General features: G+C 34.1%; 1 protein-coding gene across 11 annotated transcripts in view; it reads left to right on the top strand.

Moving 5' to 3' along the window:
• LOC145291991 (uncharacterized) overlaps window positions 1–18530 on the top strand; it is a 169781-nt gene that overhangs the window by 98087 nt on the left and 53164 nt on the right. For 8 of the 11 annotated variants that reach the window (XM_080137957.1, XM_080137958.1, XM_080137956.1 and 5 more), the window contains one exon: window positions 8476–8571. In XM_080137957.1, coding sequence (XP_079994083.1) covers window positions 8476–8571 — 96 coding nt within the window. Of the gene's footprint in view, window positions 1–5767; window positions 5918–6361; window positions 6381–6448; window positions 6683–8475; window positions 8572–18530 lie in introns of those variants that run through there. The other 3 variants (XM_080137961.1, XM_080137963.1, XM_080137962.1) reach the window with 3 other exon arrangements.

The following is an 18530-nucleotide window of genomic DNA, read 5'->3' as shown; positions in this document are numbered from 1 at the left end:
AAAAACAGCAGTCATAACAGCCTTCAGAATTTTTTAACTTATTCACTTATTCCCATGGGACTTTCCATGGGAAATTCCACAGACTTTTTTCAAAGATCAATCGACCAAATGTTATCAGGATCTCTAGTCACATATGCATATATCGACGGCATACTCATCGGCAGATAATGTACAGAAGAACGAAAATCTCATCTCAAGCATTTCAGAAATTCTAACTTAAGTGTGGAAAAATGCTATTTTGGTGCTGCTGAAATGAGACTTTTAGGTAATTTCACCATTTCCACAAAAGTGATTTTCCTATACTCCAATCAATCAGCTACATAGACTTATCAATTTAATGAAATACTCGAGTCGTGTCATTATAAATTTATCGTACACAATCGTAAACGGCATTGTTAAGCAACAACAGCAAAACAAAACATTACTAGAGTAATTTTTTTTTTTTTTTTTTTTTTTGCTGATGAGGAAGTAAATACAATATTACATATGTAAGCGATAACTATAATAACTGACACTATTTTAATCACAGATGCAACAGGAATTGCTGAAGGGGGCAGTCTTAAACCAAAACGTTAACTTTGTAAGCAGCAAACGTGACACAACATTTTCGCAACAGAACTATTATTTATCTCGTGATTAACAGTCGAAGCACAAACTGAGCGGACGTGGCTTCACATGAAAAGGAAATCAAATACATGTTGAAAGTAATCAGACATTCAGATTTTATGTCTGAATATATCACAGATTTGCATTATATTCAAGTCGACAACAACATAGTAGCAAATGCCTTATCACGTACCATGATAGCAAACTTAGTAAAAAATACATTGAGTCACGACCGGATGTCAAAAGCCTTCCAGACATTCTTTTAACTACTTCACTTAAATTGAAAGAATATCTCTTTCTGTGAAAAATTTTACTATTGCCAATATTTCAACAGTGAATACAAAACTTTACGTACCCACGAGGCCGGGAAAAATGTTTTCATGTATTTACACACCTTGTCATACTCCAACAAGCATATCTCTTTAAAATTTATCCAAAAACGATTTGGCTGCCCCTCAATGGCAAACGATATAAAATTGGGGACTGAGACGTGACTGACATATTAGAAAAACAAAATAAAACACTACAATCAAATCACTTATGGATAATTTTAAACTGCTTAATTTTCATTTCAGGACACTTACCTACCTGTTAAGAACATAAATATGTATTAAATATCATCGATAGATTTTAACACTGGCTAATGACAACACCCTAAAAGAGATTTAGAGTTTGGTGCCTTTGGGGCACACCCCAAGAAAATTAATAATTCAGCACAAGCCACTGAAATAACAAACACAACAACTTCATACAATGTAACAAAGACATAAAAGGTTCGTTCTGGCAAGCCACTGGTGAATGTCCACAGGGAGATATTGTTCCGATTAAACCTAGTCTCTGGCCACCTCGTGCTGTCACGGTAGTTACTCCCTGTGGGAATCGTCGATTAGGGGCAGAGAGAGAGAGAGAGAGAGAGAGAGAGAGAAAGAGAGAGAGAGAGAGGGTCGATCTAGTTCGCGTCTCTCTGTCGCTCCCGGTAAGATGATAAGGGTCGCTTTTTTCACTAATATTTTCGAAAGTCATCCTCTCCTTTCGATTGTCTAGCCTTAATTTAAAGATAAGTCACTTGCGGTTTGGCAGTGGTCGTAACAGCGAAGACGTCAGGTTTTTCCCCGATCTTTTCCTCCTTTACGGTACGGTTTGAGCCTGCCTTCCTACTACAACTTTTTTTTTTTTTTTTTTTTGCTCAACATACACATCCAAACACCCGGGCAACGCCGGGCTTAAATGCTAGTCTATATATCTATAAAAGTGAGCGTGTCTGTGTATCTGTCTGTCTGTGTATCTGTGTGTCTGTGTATGTGCATTTCTCTACGCAATAACTCTGTCAATTTTCAGTCTACAGACTCGAAATTTGATATACAGGGTACTGAGATTTGGGAAAATCGATGTGATCGGTTTTCGGACAGAAACTTGGCTGGTAAGTGGTCAAAGTTCAACGATTTGACCATAATAACTTGATTTGAGTCCCAAACAATAAATGTTAAGGGGTCATAATAGGGGTCAAAGTTAAAAAAATTGACCGCCTTTTTTTTTTTGCTCAACATACACTTCCAATCACCCAGGTAACGCCGGGCTGAAATATCTATAAAAGTGAAAATGTCTGTCTGCCTTTTCTCTATGGAAGTTAAGGAAGACTATTATATAGAAAGGCATTACTTTACATATTCACACTTTTTAATATATACATATGCACATAACCTTATCTACAGTACTTAGGGCCCGAGCAAAGCCAGGTGGAACTGCTAGTATATCTATCTATCTATATATATATATAAAAGTGAACGTGTCTGTGTGTGTGTGTGTGTGTGTGTGTGTGTGTGTGTGTACATTTCCCTACACAATAACTCTGTCAATTTTCAGTCTAAAGACTCGAAATTTGATATACAGGGTACTGAGATTTGGCAATTAAGGGGTCAAAGTTCAACGATTTGACCTTTGAGAACTCTACCAAACTCGTCCGACAATTTTGGGTCTACGCACTAGAAATTTTAGATATAGGTCCCTTGGACATGGATCTAACATAATAACTTGATTTGAGCCCAAAACAATAAATTTTAAAGGGTCAAAGTTTTTAAAAAATTGACCTCTGCGATCTCTTCCAAATTACTCAGACAATTTCTGGTCTAAATATTTGAAATTTTACATAAAGGGTATTCAGAGATAGGGCAAGCTTTTTCATCAGTTTGAGTTGGAAATTTTTAGTTACCAATATATAAATGTATGTATGTATGTCTGTTTGCATGTCTGCCTTAAACTTTTAATAAATGCGACGGATTTTACGAAGATCAGTATCGTTTTAAAGGTCGACCTTTCATACGACAAATATCGAAAAATTGGCTAAAAACATTAATATTTTCCCCTTCAACTAGGCACTTTTCTACAGGGGGGGGGGGTCATTTTTTTCGCCGATATTTTTGAAAGTTATCCTCTCCTTTATATTGTCTAGCCTTAATTTTAAAAAATGTCGCTTCCAGTTTGGCGGTGGTCGTAACAGCATAAACGTTAGGTTTTACCCCGTTCTTTTCCTCCTTTGCGGAACGGGTTCGAGCCTGCCTTCCTACTACCACTTTTTTTTTTTTTTGCTCAATATACACATCCAAACACCCGGGCAACGCTGGGCTGAAATGCTTGTTATATATATATATAAAAGTGAAGAACGTATCTGTGTGTGTGTGTGTGTGTGTGTGTGTGTGTGTGTGTACATTTTTCTACACAATAACTCTGTCAATTTTCAGTCTACAGACTTGAAATTTGATATACAGGGTACTGAGATTTGGGAAAATCGATGTGATTGGTTTTCGGCCAGAAATTTGGCAATTAAGGGGTCAAAGTTCAACGATTTGACCTTTGAGAACTCTACCAAACTCGTCCGACAATTTTGGGTCTACACACTTGAAATTTTAGATATAGGTCCCTTGGACATGGATCTAACTTAATAACTTGATTTGAGCCCAAAACAATTAATTTTAATGGGTCATAATAGGGTTCAAAGTTTTTAAAAAATTGACCTCTGCAGTATCTTCCAAATTACTCAGACAATTTCTGGTCTAAGCATTTGAAATTTTACATAAAGGGTATTCAGAGATATGGCAAGCTTTTTAATCGGTTTGTGTCGACAATTTGAGCTACCAATATATGTATGTATGTATGTATGTATGTTTGCCTAAAACTTTCGATAGAAGTGACGAATTTTCACAAGATCAGTATCGTTTTGATGCTCGGCCCTTCAAACAACAAATACCGAAAAATTGGCTAAAAACATTAATTTGCTCACCTCCAACTAGGTACTTTTCTACAGGGGGGGGTCGCTTTTTTCGCCAATATTTTCAAAAGCCATCCCCCGCTTTTCGATTATTCTAGTCTTAATTTAAACCTACGTCACTTCAGGTTTGGCGGTGGTCATAACACCAAAGGCGTCCGTTTTTTTTCCCCGTCCTTTTCCTCCTTCGTGGTACGAGTTCGAGCCTGCCTTCCTACTACCACTTTTTTCTTTTTTTTTTTTTTGCTCAACATACACCTCTAAACACCCGGACAACGCCGGGCTGAAATGCTAGTCTATATATATATAAAAAAAAAGTGAACGTGTCTGTATGTGTGGCTGTGTGTGTGTGTCTGTGTGTGTACATTTTCCCTACGCAATAACTCTGTCAATTTTCAGTGTACAGACTCGAAATTGATATACAGGGTACTTAGATTTGAGAAAATCTTTGTGATTTATTTCCGGCCAGAAATTTGGTGATTAAGGGGTCAAACTTCAATGATTTGACCTTTGAGAACTCTACGAAACTCTTCCGACAATTTTGGGTCTAAACACTTGATATTTTTGATATAGGTTTCTTGGACATGGATCTAACTTAATAACTTGATTTGAGCCCCAAACAATAAATGTTAAGGGGTCATAATAGGGTTCAAAGTTAAAATATTGACCACTTTTTTTTTTAATGCTCAACATACACCTCCAAATATCCGGGCAACGTCAGGCTGAAATGTATGTATGTATGTCTGTTTGCATATCTGCCTTAAACTTTTAATAAATGCGACGGATTTTACGAAGATCAGTATCGTTTTAAAGGTCGACCTTTCATACGACAAATATCGAAAAATTGGCTAAAAACATTAATATCTTCCCCTTCAACTAGGCACTTTTCTACAGGGGGGGGGGGTCATTTTTTTCGCCGATATTTTTGAAAGTTATCGTCTCCTTTATATTGTCTAGCCTTAATTTTAAAAAAAGATATTTATATCTATAAAAGTGAAAGTGTCTGACTGTGTGTGTATCTGTGTGTCTACATTTCCCTACACCATAACTCTGTCAATTTTTAGTCTACAGACTCGAAATTTGATATACAGGGTACTGAGATTTGGGAAAATCGATGTGATCGGTTTTTGGCCAGACATTTGGCGATTAAGGATTAAAATTTAACGATTTGACCTTTGAGAACTCTGCCAAACTCCTCCGACAATTTTCGGTTTAAACACTTGAAATTTTAGATATAGGTTCCTTGGACATGGATCTAACTTAATAACTTGATTTGAGCCCAAAACAATAAATTTTAAGGGGTCATAATAGGGGTAAAAGTTTAAAAATTGACCACTTTTCTTTCTTTTTTTTTTTTGCTCAACATACATCTCCAAATAACCAGGCAATGCCGGGCACCCATGCTAGTATATATATAAAAGTGAACGTGTCTTTATGTGTGTCTGTGTGTGTACATTTCCCTACGCGATAACTCGAAGCGATTTGTGTTCATTTGTTTACGTTGTTATGAGCTAATGTTTATGCGTGCATGCGCAACCAGATGTCATAAACCGGAGAGTGGGTTACATCACTCGTTACAAGGTCATTTGAGTTTTATAATTATATAGATTTGGTGCAATTCTAGTCTCAGAGTCTATAAGTGTTAAGTCAGTATTTGTTATATATATATTATTCAGTATTTGAAAATTGCCAAATGTTTTCATAAATATTTGTAAATCCAAAGAAGCATTAACATAGACAGACTGTTAGTGTTATACATATCAGCAGTTATGACTGCCGCTGCTGCTTTAAGAAAGCTTATGTGTCACATTGCTTTTGCAACTCCCATTCATCCTTTATGACTTAATCTATGTTCAAGTAAATATATATTTTTATTTTTTGATAATAAGTGCGCATAGTGGAAAAATTCTTCTTTGGTTGGTGAATTTTTTTGTTGTTTTTTTTTCACATTTTAAGTACTATTTTGAAAGTGTTGCATATCCCTCACATTAAACCACTATTCGAGACTCTGCTGAGAAAAAACAGACAAACAAGCAAGGAAGCAAGTAGGTAAGCAAACAAGCAATAATGTCCACAAACTATTAATATATATATATATATATATATATATATATATATATATATATATATATATATATATATTAATAGTTCTGCATCTGACAAGCTTTTGTATGTCTCACACAAAAGCAGAGACAATTAATGGATGATTGATTCTCCAGGATTTTCATAAGCACGCTGTTAACATAATAGCTCTGATAATACCATATTACTACTACCCCTGTCATAGTGGGAAAAGATGATGATTGTTGTTGTTGTTGTTGTTGTTGTTGTTGTTGTTGTTGTTGTTGTTGTTGTTGTTGTTGTTGCGATCATCACCATCATCATCATCATTCATAGCTGATCTATATTATAATAACTGTCTGAATACGATGACATCATAAAGAATGAAGGTAGCTTTATAACTTTATAAAGTAAAAAAATGTATATTTCTTTCTTGAATAATCAAAGCAAGGTTTGTATTCACAGTCTGTATATTGGAAGAGGGGCTTAGGAATGCCTGACTAATTATCGACATACTGAGCTGAACAATGACAGGAAGTATGCATGGGAAAATCAAATTAGGATTGCCTTTTCTGGACTGAGTTTTTATCTGGAGGCTGAATGCTGTTGGAAACCAAGAGGAGAAGCATAATTTTTCACACGATTGGGGCGTCTTCCTTGGTTCAGTGACCTTTCTCAGTCAAGAAAAATACCATATAGGGATTGAGTAGTGGTTTAGCTACAAATCTCTTTAGGGACGTTTGAATGATCAGTGTAAGATCTCCACTCTCTTTGGACATCAGATTCAATTTATCCCAATGATTTTGTTCTTTTAGTTTCGAATGTGCTATGCCTTAATATCTTAATGTACAAATTGAACATAGCAGATGCGTTTCATCGAACATGCTGTAAAAAAAAAAAAATGGCCGATCATGCTGTCTCCTAAAATTATGGTAATGAGATGACAGATTGTATTGCTCTCGAGTAGTGCTACTCCTGGATATAGCAGACATCATAGACAAGATCAACGTATCATGGCCTAGTGTAAAACGGATAGTGTTTCTTGTGACCCAGACTACAGCAAGAATAAAAATCCAAAATATTTTCATAAGTATTTGGAAATTTCAAGTTTCGACTGGAGAATATATATATATATATATATATATATATATATATATATATATATATATATATATATATATATATATATATATATATTCTCCTGATAAGTTAAGGGCAAAATAGATTCACTAGTTGATATAATAATTAAGTGATTGATTTTGCACTGCGAAACAGATATTGTCAAGAATTGTAAATGTCAACTGAATTAAAGGAATAAATTATAAGATGGTCAACATCATGAACTTTGGAATATAAACTTTTATCAATCATTCACTATATTGATCTGTAATTACATTGAGCTTCTTAATTAAGGATTGGTATATATTATAAGAAATAACATATATTTCCACAGATATATATATATATATATATATATATATATATATATATATATATATATATATACATATATACATATATATATATATATATTTGGATTATTTATATTTATGTCTCGGAAGTAGAGTGAAAAGCACATCTTATTTTTCTTTTATTAATATTATTGGAATCTTTTCTTTTTTCCCCTTGTACACATTTTTGTGAATTATTCCATGGATTTCTGCCTTTGGATTATTATGAACCATCTTCTTCCATTTACGGGATCTCCTTGGATTTTACTTGTACAAATGGAAATTCTTTTAACTTTTTTGAAGTTTTACATTTGGATTTTACCGTTACTGGATTTTTTATCTTCCGCCAGACTATCCATTCGTGTGTAATCACCTTTTTCTTAACCATATTCCCTCTGCTTCACCTCGTGAATTTTCAGTGTGTGTGTGTGTGTGTGTGTGTGTGTGTGTGTGTGTGTGTGTGTGTGTGTGTGTGAGAGAGAGAGGTTTTATGAAAGCAAAATATACATAAGATTAAATACTTTTTATAAATTTCGATTTATTTTTCCAGTCATTATTTCCATTCTACGAGATCTTTACCCAATTTTCTCACAAAATAATGTCTATATTTTCACATTAATTATTCTGTATATTTTATATTTAAAGTCAATGACAATATTTGTTGAATTTTATAAAAAAAATGTCTGCGAGTATATTATTATGACAAAGAAGAGTGAAGCATTTTTGATGAATAGAATTTACTTTTTTATTTGAGGCTGTTTAATATACGTTTAATGTTGCAACGCAATTTATCATTTCTCTTTTTCTTTTTTCTTTTTATTTCTGAACAAATTTTATCTTGTCTCTCATGTTAACTTTAAAATTGTGGGTTTTTTTACCTGCTTCACAGGCACTTCCCTATGTTAATAATTGTATTTTGAATTGGTCTGTTTTTTAGTTTTCGGATTTAGCTGATTATTTGACACATTCTTACCTGATGAAGGTCCATGAAAGAAATTTCTCACTAGTTTATAACATTTTAAAAAAATGAACCATTCTTTAATGTGATTTTAATGTTAATTCCTCTTCAAGCTGATTTTTTTTTTTCAATTACAGAACATCACTTACTTGCTGCAGGCCAGCTGAACGGTACCACCCCAACATGAACCGACCAAAAACAGCATCTATTATTTCTATCGGAACCAATAGCAGGTAAACGTTTCATCTGCTATCTTTAATATTTGTGCAATGAAGAACACAATTAATTTGGGGGGCAATTCTTTGTTTGTATTTTCATCATCATAGTAGTCTGATGAATATTTTTCTCTTTTACACAGGTCGAACTGTCATCTCAGTATTCTTGAGTCATTAATAATTCGCAACCTAAAAGATATAGACAAGTTTTGTTTGAAATATCCGTTAGCGATCTCCCACAATCCAGATCTTCCATAATGTTTAGAGATACCCTTATTTTCATAATATTGAGAGATACCCTTATTTTCATAATGTTGAGAGATACCCTTATTTTCATAATATTGAGAGATACCCTTATTTTCTCAAACTAAAAGTATTTAAACTCAGTTGAGATCCGATTGCCTTAGGTTTTAATTTATCATTATGATCTTTCCTCATAGAGGGACAAATGGTAAAACCGCCCGCCTTTTTATTTTTGATAAAATAAATGTTTCCTCTGAAATTTATCCTACTATTTTGTTGTACTCATTGCTTATATATATATATATATATATATATATATATATATATATATATATATATATATATATATATAAATTATGTCTCGGCAGCCGTGTGAAAAGCATATCTTATTTTTCTTTTATTACTATTATTGGAATTTTCCCCCTTTTCCTTGTACATATTTGTGAATTATTCCATGGATTTCGGCCTTTTGGATAATTTTGGACCATCTTCCAATTACGCGATTTCCTTGGATTTTACTAGTGCAAATGGAAATTCAGTTAACTTTCTTGGAGTTATATTTTTGGATTTTACCGTCATTGGATTATTTACCGTTCACCAGAGTATCCATTCACGTGTAATCACCTTTTTCTTCACCATATTCCCTCTGCTTCACTTTTTGTTATCAAGTAAGATCTTTGACTTACTTGTAGTTTCATCAAATACTTTTGTATGCAAAATCCGATCCCGCATTTTGCTAATTCCTACCCTCTGATGAGAAGGAAAGTATTTCTTCAAAACTCCGCGGATTAAGGACTATCTACTTATCAAGTGTTTCCTTTTCTGATTAAATATGTTTTTAACTTTTTCAAAAGGTTTTTTAACATGTTTTATTAACTGTTTGCTCTTATATATATATATATATATATATATATATATATATATATATATATATATATATATATAAAGCGAGAGAGAGAGAGAGAAGGGGGTGGAACGGTAAAATTGTCGCTCTAGAAAAGAGGACATGATTCCATTTCTGTTTGATGAAAACCGGTTTTCTTTTTTTTTTTTTGTTGCAAACCATCGACTAGGTGGCCAGTTGTGTAAAAATCCTAAGAGCGAAAGGAGCCTTCTATCATGTCTGAAAGTAACACAATGTTCAACAAGCTAGATTGGAGATGGGCCACTATACAACTCATGCTCTCAACCAATCCAAGTTATGACAACAGGACCATTGCCAGTACCCTCAAAATGCAAATCCGGACTGTTCAACACTTTAGGGCACAGCTCAATAAAGTTTCTGGCCACGGTTATGGTTTTTTGTGTGGTTTCAAGTGAGGGCCACATCATGCCACCTCACATCTTCAAAGTTGGCTTAAAAGTCATCACCAAGGTGTACCTGGATGTGCTGAAGAGTGTGGTGATCCTCTGGTACAATCAGGTGGCTGCTGGCAGACCCTGGGTGTGGCAGCAGGACCTGGTTCCAGCCCACAAGTCCAAAAAGGTCCAGGCTTGCCTTCAGAAACACCAAAGCCAGCCTGATCGTTGTCATCCACCGAGTATTCACTAAGCTTCTTCTGCCGGTGCTTGTGAAAAAAGTATGCTCCCAGATTCGGACCCATATCGAGGCGGTGATTGAGGCTGAAGGTGGCTACATTGAATAGATATCAGCTCTACTACATAATCAAGTTACCTGAATAGTAAAATAAAAGTTTTGAAATAAAGCTCTTTTCTTTGGGGCGTCAAATTTATCATTTCACCCTGTATATATATATATATATATATATATATATATATATATATATATATATATATATATATATATGTATATAGGTTGTATCAATTGGTTTCCTAGATATAAATCCAATAAAACTCACATTATTATCAAACAGTGCTCAATGCAAAGTAGAGCTGGTATATAGTCTGTTCCTTATACAAACATTATTGGTTACATATGTGCATACATGTTTCAGTGGAGTCCCAATTCAGGGACAACGCTTCAACCAGGTGTCAAGATTAAGATATTTGGGTGCGGTCTACATTTCCGAGGAAAGTGTACACCCCAGTGTATACTTTGTGAATTTGAGCAGTAGGGTTTTTTGGAGATGTGGTGAAGGGATGGGGGAATGCTGTCCCCCCCCCCGTGTTTAAGCTGTCATTAGTAGGGAGTGTTAGGTGATTCTTTTAGCTTGGCGGCTATTTATTGCCCTTGATTTAAAGTTTCTCATATCTTAGATTGTTTTTACGGTTGTATATATTTTATTGGACACAATTTTAATTTCCTTTTGACAAGTGTCATTTTTTATTTATTAATTTATTTTTTGGGTTTTTTTTGTATTTTTTATCTCTCGTTTTTTATTTGTTTTTACTTTTCTAGTTACCAGAGTAGGGGTCAGTGGGAGGGAAGTGCGGTTTAATGTGATTAAGCTGTTGACAGTTGGGAGGTGTTAGAATTCTATTAGTCTGGTGGCTACTTTTCTGGCTTTGATCTAAAGTATTTTTACATTCCTGTTGTCGCTACTACCTATATATGCTAGGTTGTTTTTATGGTTGTCATTTGTTTACTGCTGGTGGCTCCCTATTGACAAATGTTTTTATTTTTTGTTTTTTATTTATTTATTTTTCATTTATTTTATATATTAATTTACTTGCTATTCTTCACTATTTTTCATTCTTTTATTTATTTATTTAACGGATTTGTTTGTTTATATAAGATATATGTCCTTATGGTTGGGCTAGTAGTTATTTTAAATGGATATATGGCCTATTAATAAGATTGTAATAGATGTGGTGTATTGGTAGTTATATTTTTCTTTATACAATGATGTTTGGGAAAATTATTGTGGCAGAGGTATTTATATGTGTGTATATATATATATATATATATATATAAACTTACTTTCGATGGTTGTCATTTTTTTTTTATTCAGGTAGTTAATTCTTTCTCTAATACTATAATATGTATATATTTGATAGATTAATATATTTAGTTGTAGAAGTTCCATAGTCTTTAATGTTTGTTGCTCCTAAATCTGAAAATTCACCAAACTGAAACAGGATATTTTTATTTTAGTAATAACGTCAGTTTTTTGTTTTTTCACAGTCTTCATAACACATATATTATAATGTTGTGTTTCAAGATACATTTATACATTGTTTTTCATGTGAGTTTTTTTGTGCAACTTTTTTCTTATTCTCTTACATCAACCCTCAATTTCCTTTCAATATCTTCTCAGTCATAACATTTATATCTCTCCTTGCATATTCATAGATATTTTCGCCAACTGGCCAAATAGTTTTCTTTTGATTAAAACTTCTTTGAAAGCCTTGATTAAACTGGTTATAACATTATTCCTCGTCATATGACTCATTTATCTCATGTTTGCTCAGTTACTTTTAACGAGATTATTTGAGAACACTAGTTAATCTAACTCTTTGTTTAATCCCTGGCCCCTTTTGTCTCTTAATGGCTCAGCCCCTGTTTGGCAAGATTATTCAAAACAAGTCTGGACTATTTTGTCTCTTAAGTGCTAAGTCACTTTTGACGAGATTATTCAAGATAATTACGGTTGACACCTGACCCAATGGGCCAGAGGCATTATCCGTGCCCCTGACATAATCGGATATAAACATTATACAACAATTATTGCATTTTCCCCTTTTCATGTCACAGCACAGTTTCACCTTATCATTAAGCATCGCCAGTTCCATCTCTCACTGACTTCTGATGGCTAGGTCATGTTGCATATCCTGGAAATTTGATCCGTTTCCTGAATTAAGTCAACAACTTTTGAACTGTCTACAGAAAAAAAATTGTGGCTATTTACACCCTCCATCTTTAAAACCAAGGACTGTGAGCACTTCAAATGTTTATCTTTCTATGATTGTGGTAATGCAAGGTGCTGCACCGCATCGTAATGAAGAGTTTCATTTTCAAATAATAATTTTCTCCGTGTCGTGGGTTCTACCTGACCATCACTCAATCTTGCTTTATTTTAAAATTAAAACTACTTAACATTTTAATGTTTCAGTGTTCCATATTTATCTAAATCTATGTGGCAAAATATTGACAAACAAAAGCACCAGACAAGGTGAAAAACCTCACAAATAAAATGAAAGTTATTTATAAGTTGCTTAGCACAACTCGTGCTAAAAATAAGCCTGTCTTTTATTTTTCAGTTTATTATTAAAAATAGAGTAAAAAATACATTGTCTTCAATATGTTCAAGACAAAATGGTTTATTCCAAATTTCTCTCTAAAACAAAACAAGCTATTTACTACATTAAAATGAGTATGAAACAATATTACTTATGTTAATTTATAACCGACCGTAAGATTAGAACATGTCTTTAACATATGACTGACAGGAACAGAAGAAAATTCGAAAGTGAACAGACAAGAAGAAAAAAAAGCAAACAAATGTACTTGCCGACTGGCGTAGTATCATTTTTTTTCAAGTTCTCCATTCTCGGCCGAGTTTGCTTTTACGTCCTTATTTGTGACTGCATTTCTTTTTTTTTTTTTTACCCTCTTTTGCAACTGTATTTTTCCATGGTAACATTTATTTAAAAAAAATTTTCATTTTTCATGTTAAAAGGCCTAGTTACGATGATCAAAATAAATATAATGTAATGTAGTCGTTATGCTGCAAATAAACAAATAAATAAATATCAAAGTTGGCATCTTTTCTTTTTCAACAGAAGTTTTTTATTACTTAGATGTGCATTTTCTTTGATGTCGACTTTCTTTCTCTGACATCATGCCAGCCATATGCTGGCCATCTCTCGCTTGTGCCTTTACACGTCTGTACTTCTCGATGCCAACTTTGCTTCTCCTTGAGCTCCTGTTGCATTTTTCTCTTTTTCTTTCCTTCCTCTTCTCGCGCACACTTCCTAATTTGCACATGTGCGTTTTTCTGCTGCTGATGATGATCTCTTTGCATGCTGGCCATCCTTCACTGCTGCTGATACTCTCCACACGATCACACGCAATATGTTACATACACACCTTGCAGAATAGTAGACTCCAAGCAAATAAGCTTATATAGAGACAATGGATTAATAATTGTACCTTACAGTAATGCATCAAGCATCCACAAAAAACTAATTAGAGCATTTAAATACCTGGGACTAAAAATAGATGTAATCCCTGGCTGAAAGAAAGTGAATTACTTAGACATAAAATCAAGCTTAAAAGATAGAACATATAAACCATTTAATAAATATAACCGTACACCAATACTAAATCCCACCACCCAAAATGCATAATAAAACAAATATTGAAAATTATAAACACTAAGATAAATAAGCTCTCAGTCAACAAGAAACTCTTCAATGCCAATAAATCTATATATCTATAAAAGTGAAATTGTGTGTGTGTGTGTGTACATTTCCCTACCAAACTACTCTATCAATTTTCAGTCTACAGACTCGAGATTTGACATAAGGGGTATTGAGATTAGGGAAAATCTTTTTAATCAGCTTTCGGCCAGAAATCTGGCTGTCAAGGGGTCAAAGTTCAACAATTTGACCTTTGAAAACTCTACCAAACTCCTCTGCCAATTTTGGGTCGAAACACTTGAAATTTTAGATGTAGGTTACATGGACATGGATCAAACTTTTTAATTTGATATGGGCCCAAAACAGTACATGTTAAGAGATCAAAATTGGAGTCAAAGTTTTAAGAAATTGATCTCTGTGGTCTCTACCAAATTACTCAGCCAATTTTTGGTCTAAACATTTGAAATTTTACATAAAGTGTATTCAGACATAGAGAAAGCTTTATAATCGTTTTCTGACTGAGAATTTGGCTGCCAGGATTTTACCTTTGCGATCTCTAGCAAACTATTCAGCCAATTTTGGGGTTTAAACATTTGAAATTTTACATACAGGGTATTCAAACATGCAGCAAACTTTTTAATCAGTTTTTGGGCAAAATTTGGCTGTCAAGAAGTCAAAGTTGAAAGAATTGACCTTTGCAGACTCTACCAAAGTCCTCCGCCAATTTTGGATCTAAACATTTGAAATTTTAGATGTAGCTTACTTGGACATGAGTCAAACTTTTTAATATATATGTACATATGCACATAAAGTTATGAACAGTACATAAGGCACGAGCAAAGCCAAGCTGAACTGCTAGTACATATGAAAATACATTGAGCATAAAACTAAAATCAAATCCAGAAAAATAATCTGCAACCACAGAGGTAGAAAAAGATCTAGAGATACATATTGATTCATATCTGTGTTTCCAGACTCATAGTCTGCGGCTAACAAGTTGGTTGGCATATGGCATTGTTCATTTACATACATGGACAATATTATGTTCCTGTCTCTCTATAATCTATGATCCGTCCAAAGCTGGAATATATAGTATGGTCACAGCAATATATGGGTGACATTGGAACCATTGAAGCGGTGCAGAGGACGACTACGAAATTGGTTGCAGATCTGTATGATGTGCATTGAGTGATTGTTATCTCAGGGCTATAGGCCTGTGTTCCTTCTCACCGTATATTGCATTCTATTCTATTAATTTGTCATACTATCAGCCATCTAACATCTGTTATACTTTCTTGAAACTTATAGGTAAATATTTCAGTATAAACAACCAAACTATTCATGCACCAAGTACATAGACAGTATAAACAACACACACACAATCCAAAACTACTAAACACACCTGTAAAGATCTAAATACAAAAGATAGAAATGTAAACATGAATTCACACAAAACTGCCATCCATTTGGAAGAGAACAGTGATAACATGAAACTCTACATCGGTATATCCATAGATAAATTGAAAATAATGGTTCTATGTTCATAAACACTCCTTAAATGCACTGCTGGAGAAAAAAATATACTGAATTAGCTAAGCACTGGTGGATGTTTAAGAATGGGAACCTTACATTAGTGACCTCCTGGTCAATTTTATGCAATTTCAACATCCCTAGGAAATTCAAATATAGGTGTAATTTATGTTTAGAAGAAAAAATTAGGATACTTATATATGAGCATAATAATATATTGAATAAGAGAGATGAATAAATGGTTAGATGTAAACACAAATAAATAAATTTTAGATAACCAGCCTATGAGGGCATCTTTGAACTCAATCCTATTAAATTAAACACATAAGACTTATTGTATACAAATATAGAATTTGCAACGATTATTATAGGATTATGGATTATGATACGGTTACCCGGATTTTGGTTACTTTCGGAACTATTCTCATTAGATACCCTATGTCCATTCATAAGCTTCTCTTCCCATTTTTTTTATCATTATAACTTGGATGCCTGACACTTTCTTCCTGTAACCTGTTTCTCTTCATAGTGCAACAGCCAGCTACTTTTATTAGTAGTAGTGTTTACGCCCCAACACCCTCCACACAAACCTTAAATTAAACATTGGTTGTATACATAGGTGTACATGTTGGTATGTATGTCTCTTATTTCATCTGTGTAGTACAACCGGTGTATACGTGAATGTATATGTTAGTGGTGTATAGTGTGATTCGGACTGTTAGATCTGAAGTTTTAAATTTAGTGCAATATATTATAAGTTTTATTTGTTTATGTTGTTGGACCGATTTAATATATTTTTATAGTGTATGATAAGGCACGTTTGTCACCTTTGGTTTCAATAGGATAAATTAATGGTGTTTTATGCATATGTTATAAAAACACACAAAGCAGAGAAAGATTTTATTTAGAATATATATGAAGAAGTTAGTATAAATAGGAATACTTATAAACGGACGCAGTGCATTATTGCACCAGGGGTAGAAGAGGTAAGACCTTCACCACAATCTGCCCTGCTATTAGAAAAAAGAAGTTTTTTTAACCGCAAAACATTTGTAGATTTAAGTGAAAGGGGAGTATGTGAATGCTCATATCGAAACAAACAACTAGCAGTTTCATTTACTCATCATGTAATGTAACTGTGATAGATTTAGTACAAGTAGGTGTCTCAAAGTTTTGTGTGGAATCTTGTATTTCAGAAGAACAGCGTTAATTGGACCAGAAGGTGCAACATCTCGAAGTGATACTGTAGTTTATTTGTCATTTTGAAGACTAATATGTGCATCATAAGGGCTAATTTATGTAAGTTTTACCTCCTCACAATAGGGTCGTACTTCAATAGTCTGACATGTCGTTTCAGAAGAAACTTTTCTGCTGAATTGATACAACTTGCCATCTGCTTCAAAGCATGGTTTGTCTTTTTTGATATTGGGACATGGTGGCAAGCATATTTTTAATTTGCTGTACGACAGAACTTGTGTCACTTTCTTTACAAATTCTTGGATTTTAAGCAAAGAAAAGCGAATCTGTTGACTGTCTGAGAAAAATCGATCCACATTCTCTTTTTATGTCATTCATTAGTGATCACTACAACCTAAGTTTGCCAAGGGGAATAACTCTTTTGGAAAGTAGTCTTTTAGTGATGCAAGATTACACCTCTATTAATGAGTAGTTGAAAACGTAGCATGGAATGAAAAACAAAACCTTTTTAAAAACAATAACGAAAGGTTAATTTCGGTGGTTGACATTTGGACTGTGCTTTGGTGGGAAAAAGGAGGAGTTGGGTGCCATAGGTCGACTAGCAGTTGTCTTCAGTGAAAGTCGTTGATACTGGAGTGTCCAGTGGACAGGGACAGGGGAAAAAAGAGAAGAAAGAGATCCTTCTTCAATTCTTGCCATGCACACTTAAGGGATTGCATCTTTCCACCAAAATTTCACACAAATACTTTCATGTTACTCCCACAAAATCTTGCCTAAAAACGATGGCAACGCATGCATTAGTACTCTCAGTGTCCACAAAAGCTCTGTGGTTAAAGAGTCAATTGTTAACTACTTTCCTAAATGGATTGTTAACTATCTTACCCTTTTAATTAATAATTCCCGGGGTAAAATTTGACACACTCCTGTCAAAGCTCGATAATCCAAATTCAACACACTGCTGTCAAAGCTTGCATCTCCAAAATCAAGATCAACTGAGTTTCTGAAAAAAAAAGGCTTTTTATTCCAACCAGCAACATCTCATTTGCATATGAGATGACGAGGAATCTTGTTACTTCACAAGATTGTCAGCATCCTGCTTATACAATAGAACCATTCAGGTTGTCATTGATAGATGTAAATCCAAGCAGCATAACATTAATGTGGGAGTTCCTCAGGGGTCGATCCTTAGACCACTATTATTCCTGATATTCATAAACGACCTCCCTGATAATAGTGTCCAAGATGAGTATATCTGCTGATAAAACACTCTATAACATGCATAAGGGAAGAACAGAGATACATAAATCTAAGACAATGGCAGAATCCTTAGAAAATAACCTCCAGACCATAATGTTATGGGGCCGCAAATGGATGGTAACATCTAATGCTAGTAAGACTAAGTTGCTCTCGTGTAACAATTACAAGACGCTTCTCCAATCACCGATATCCATGATAAATAACACCCTACCTGAGAATTATTCTTCAAATTCCTCAGCCTAACATTAGCGGGCAGTATGAACTCGAACAAATACATTGAGGACATTGCAAAGGCTGCTGCAAAGAAGGTGGGTTCCCTCTATCGAGCTAGAAGACTACTCACACCTGAGAGTATCCTGTACCTCTACAAGGCCACCATTCGTCCATGCATGGAGTATTGTTGCCACATCTGGGCTGGTGCATCTACCACTAGTCTCTCCCTTTTAGAAAATGTCCAAAAAAGAGTTTTCAATCTAGTAAGTTCCAAC

This window comes from Euprymna scolopes, chromosome 13 (genome assembly GCF_053919585.1).
Source record: "Euprymna scolopes isolate OS-2025 chromosome 13, ASM5391958v1, whole genome shotgun sequence".
Lineage (NCBI taxonomy): Eukaryota > Metazoa > Mollusca > Cephalopoda > Sepiida > Sepiolidae > Euprymna > Euprymna scolopes.
Note: the sequence above shows the minus strand (reverse complement) of the source record. Positions and strands in the feature narration are given on the sequence as shown.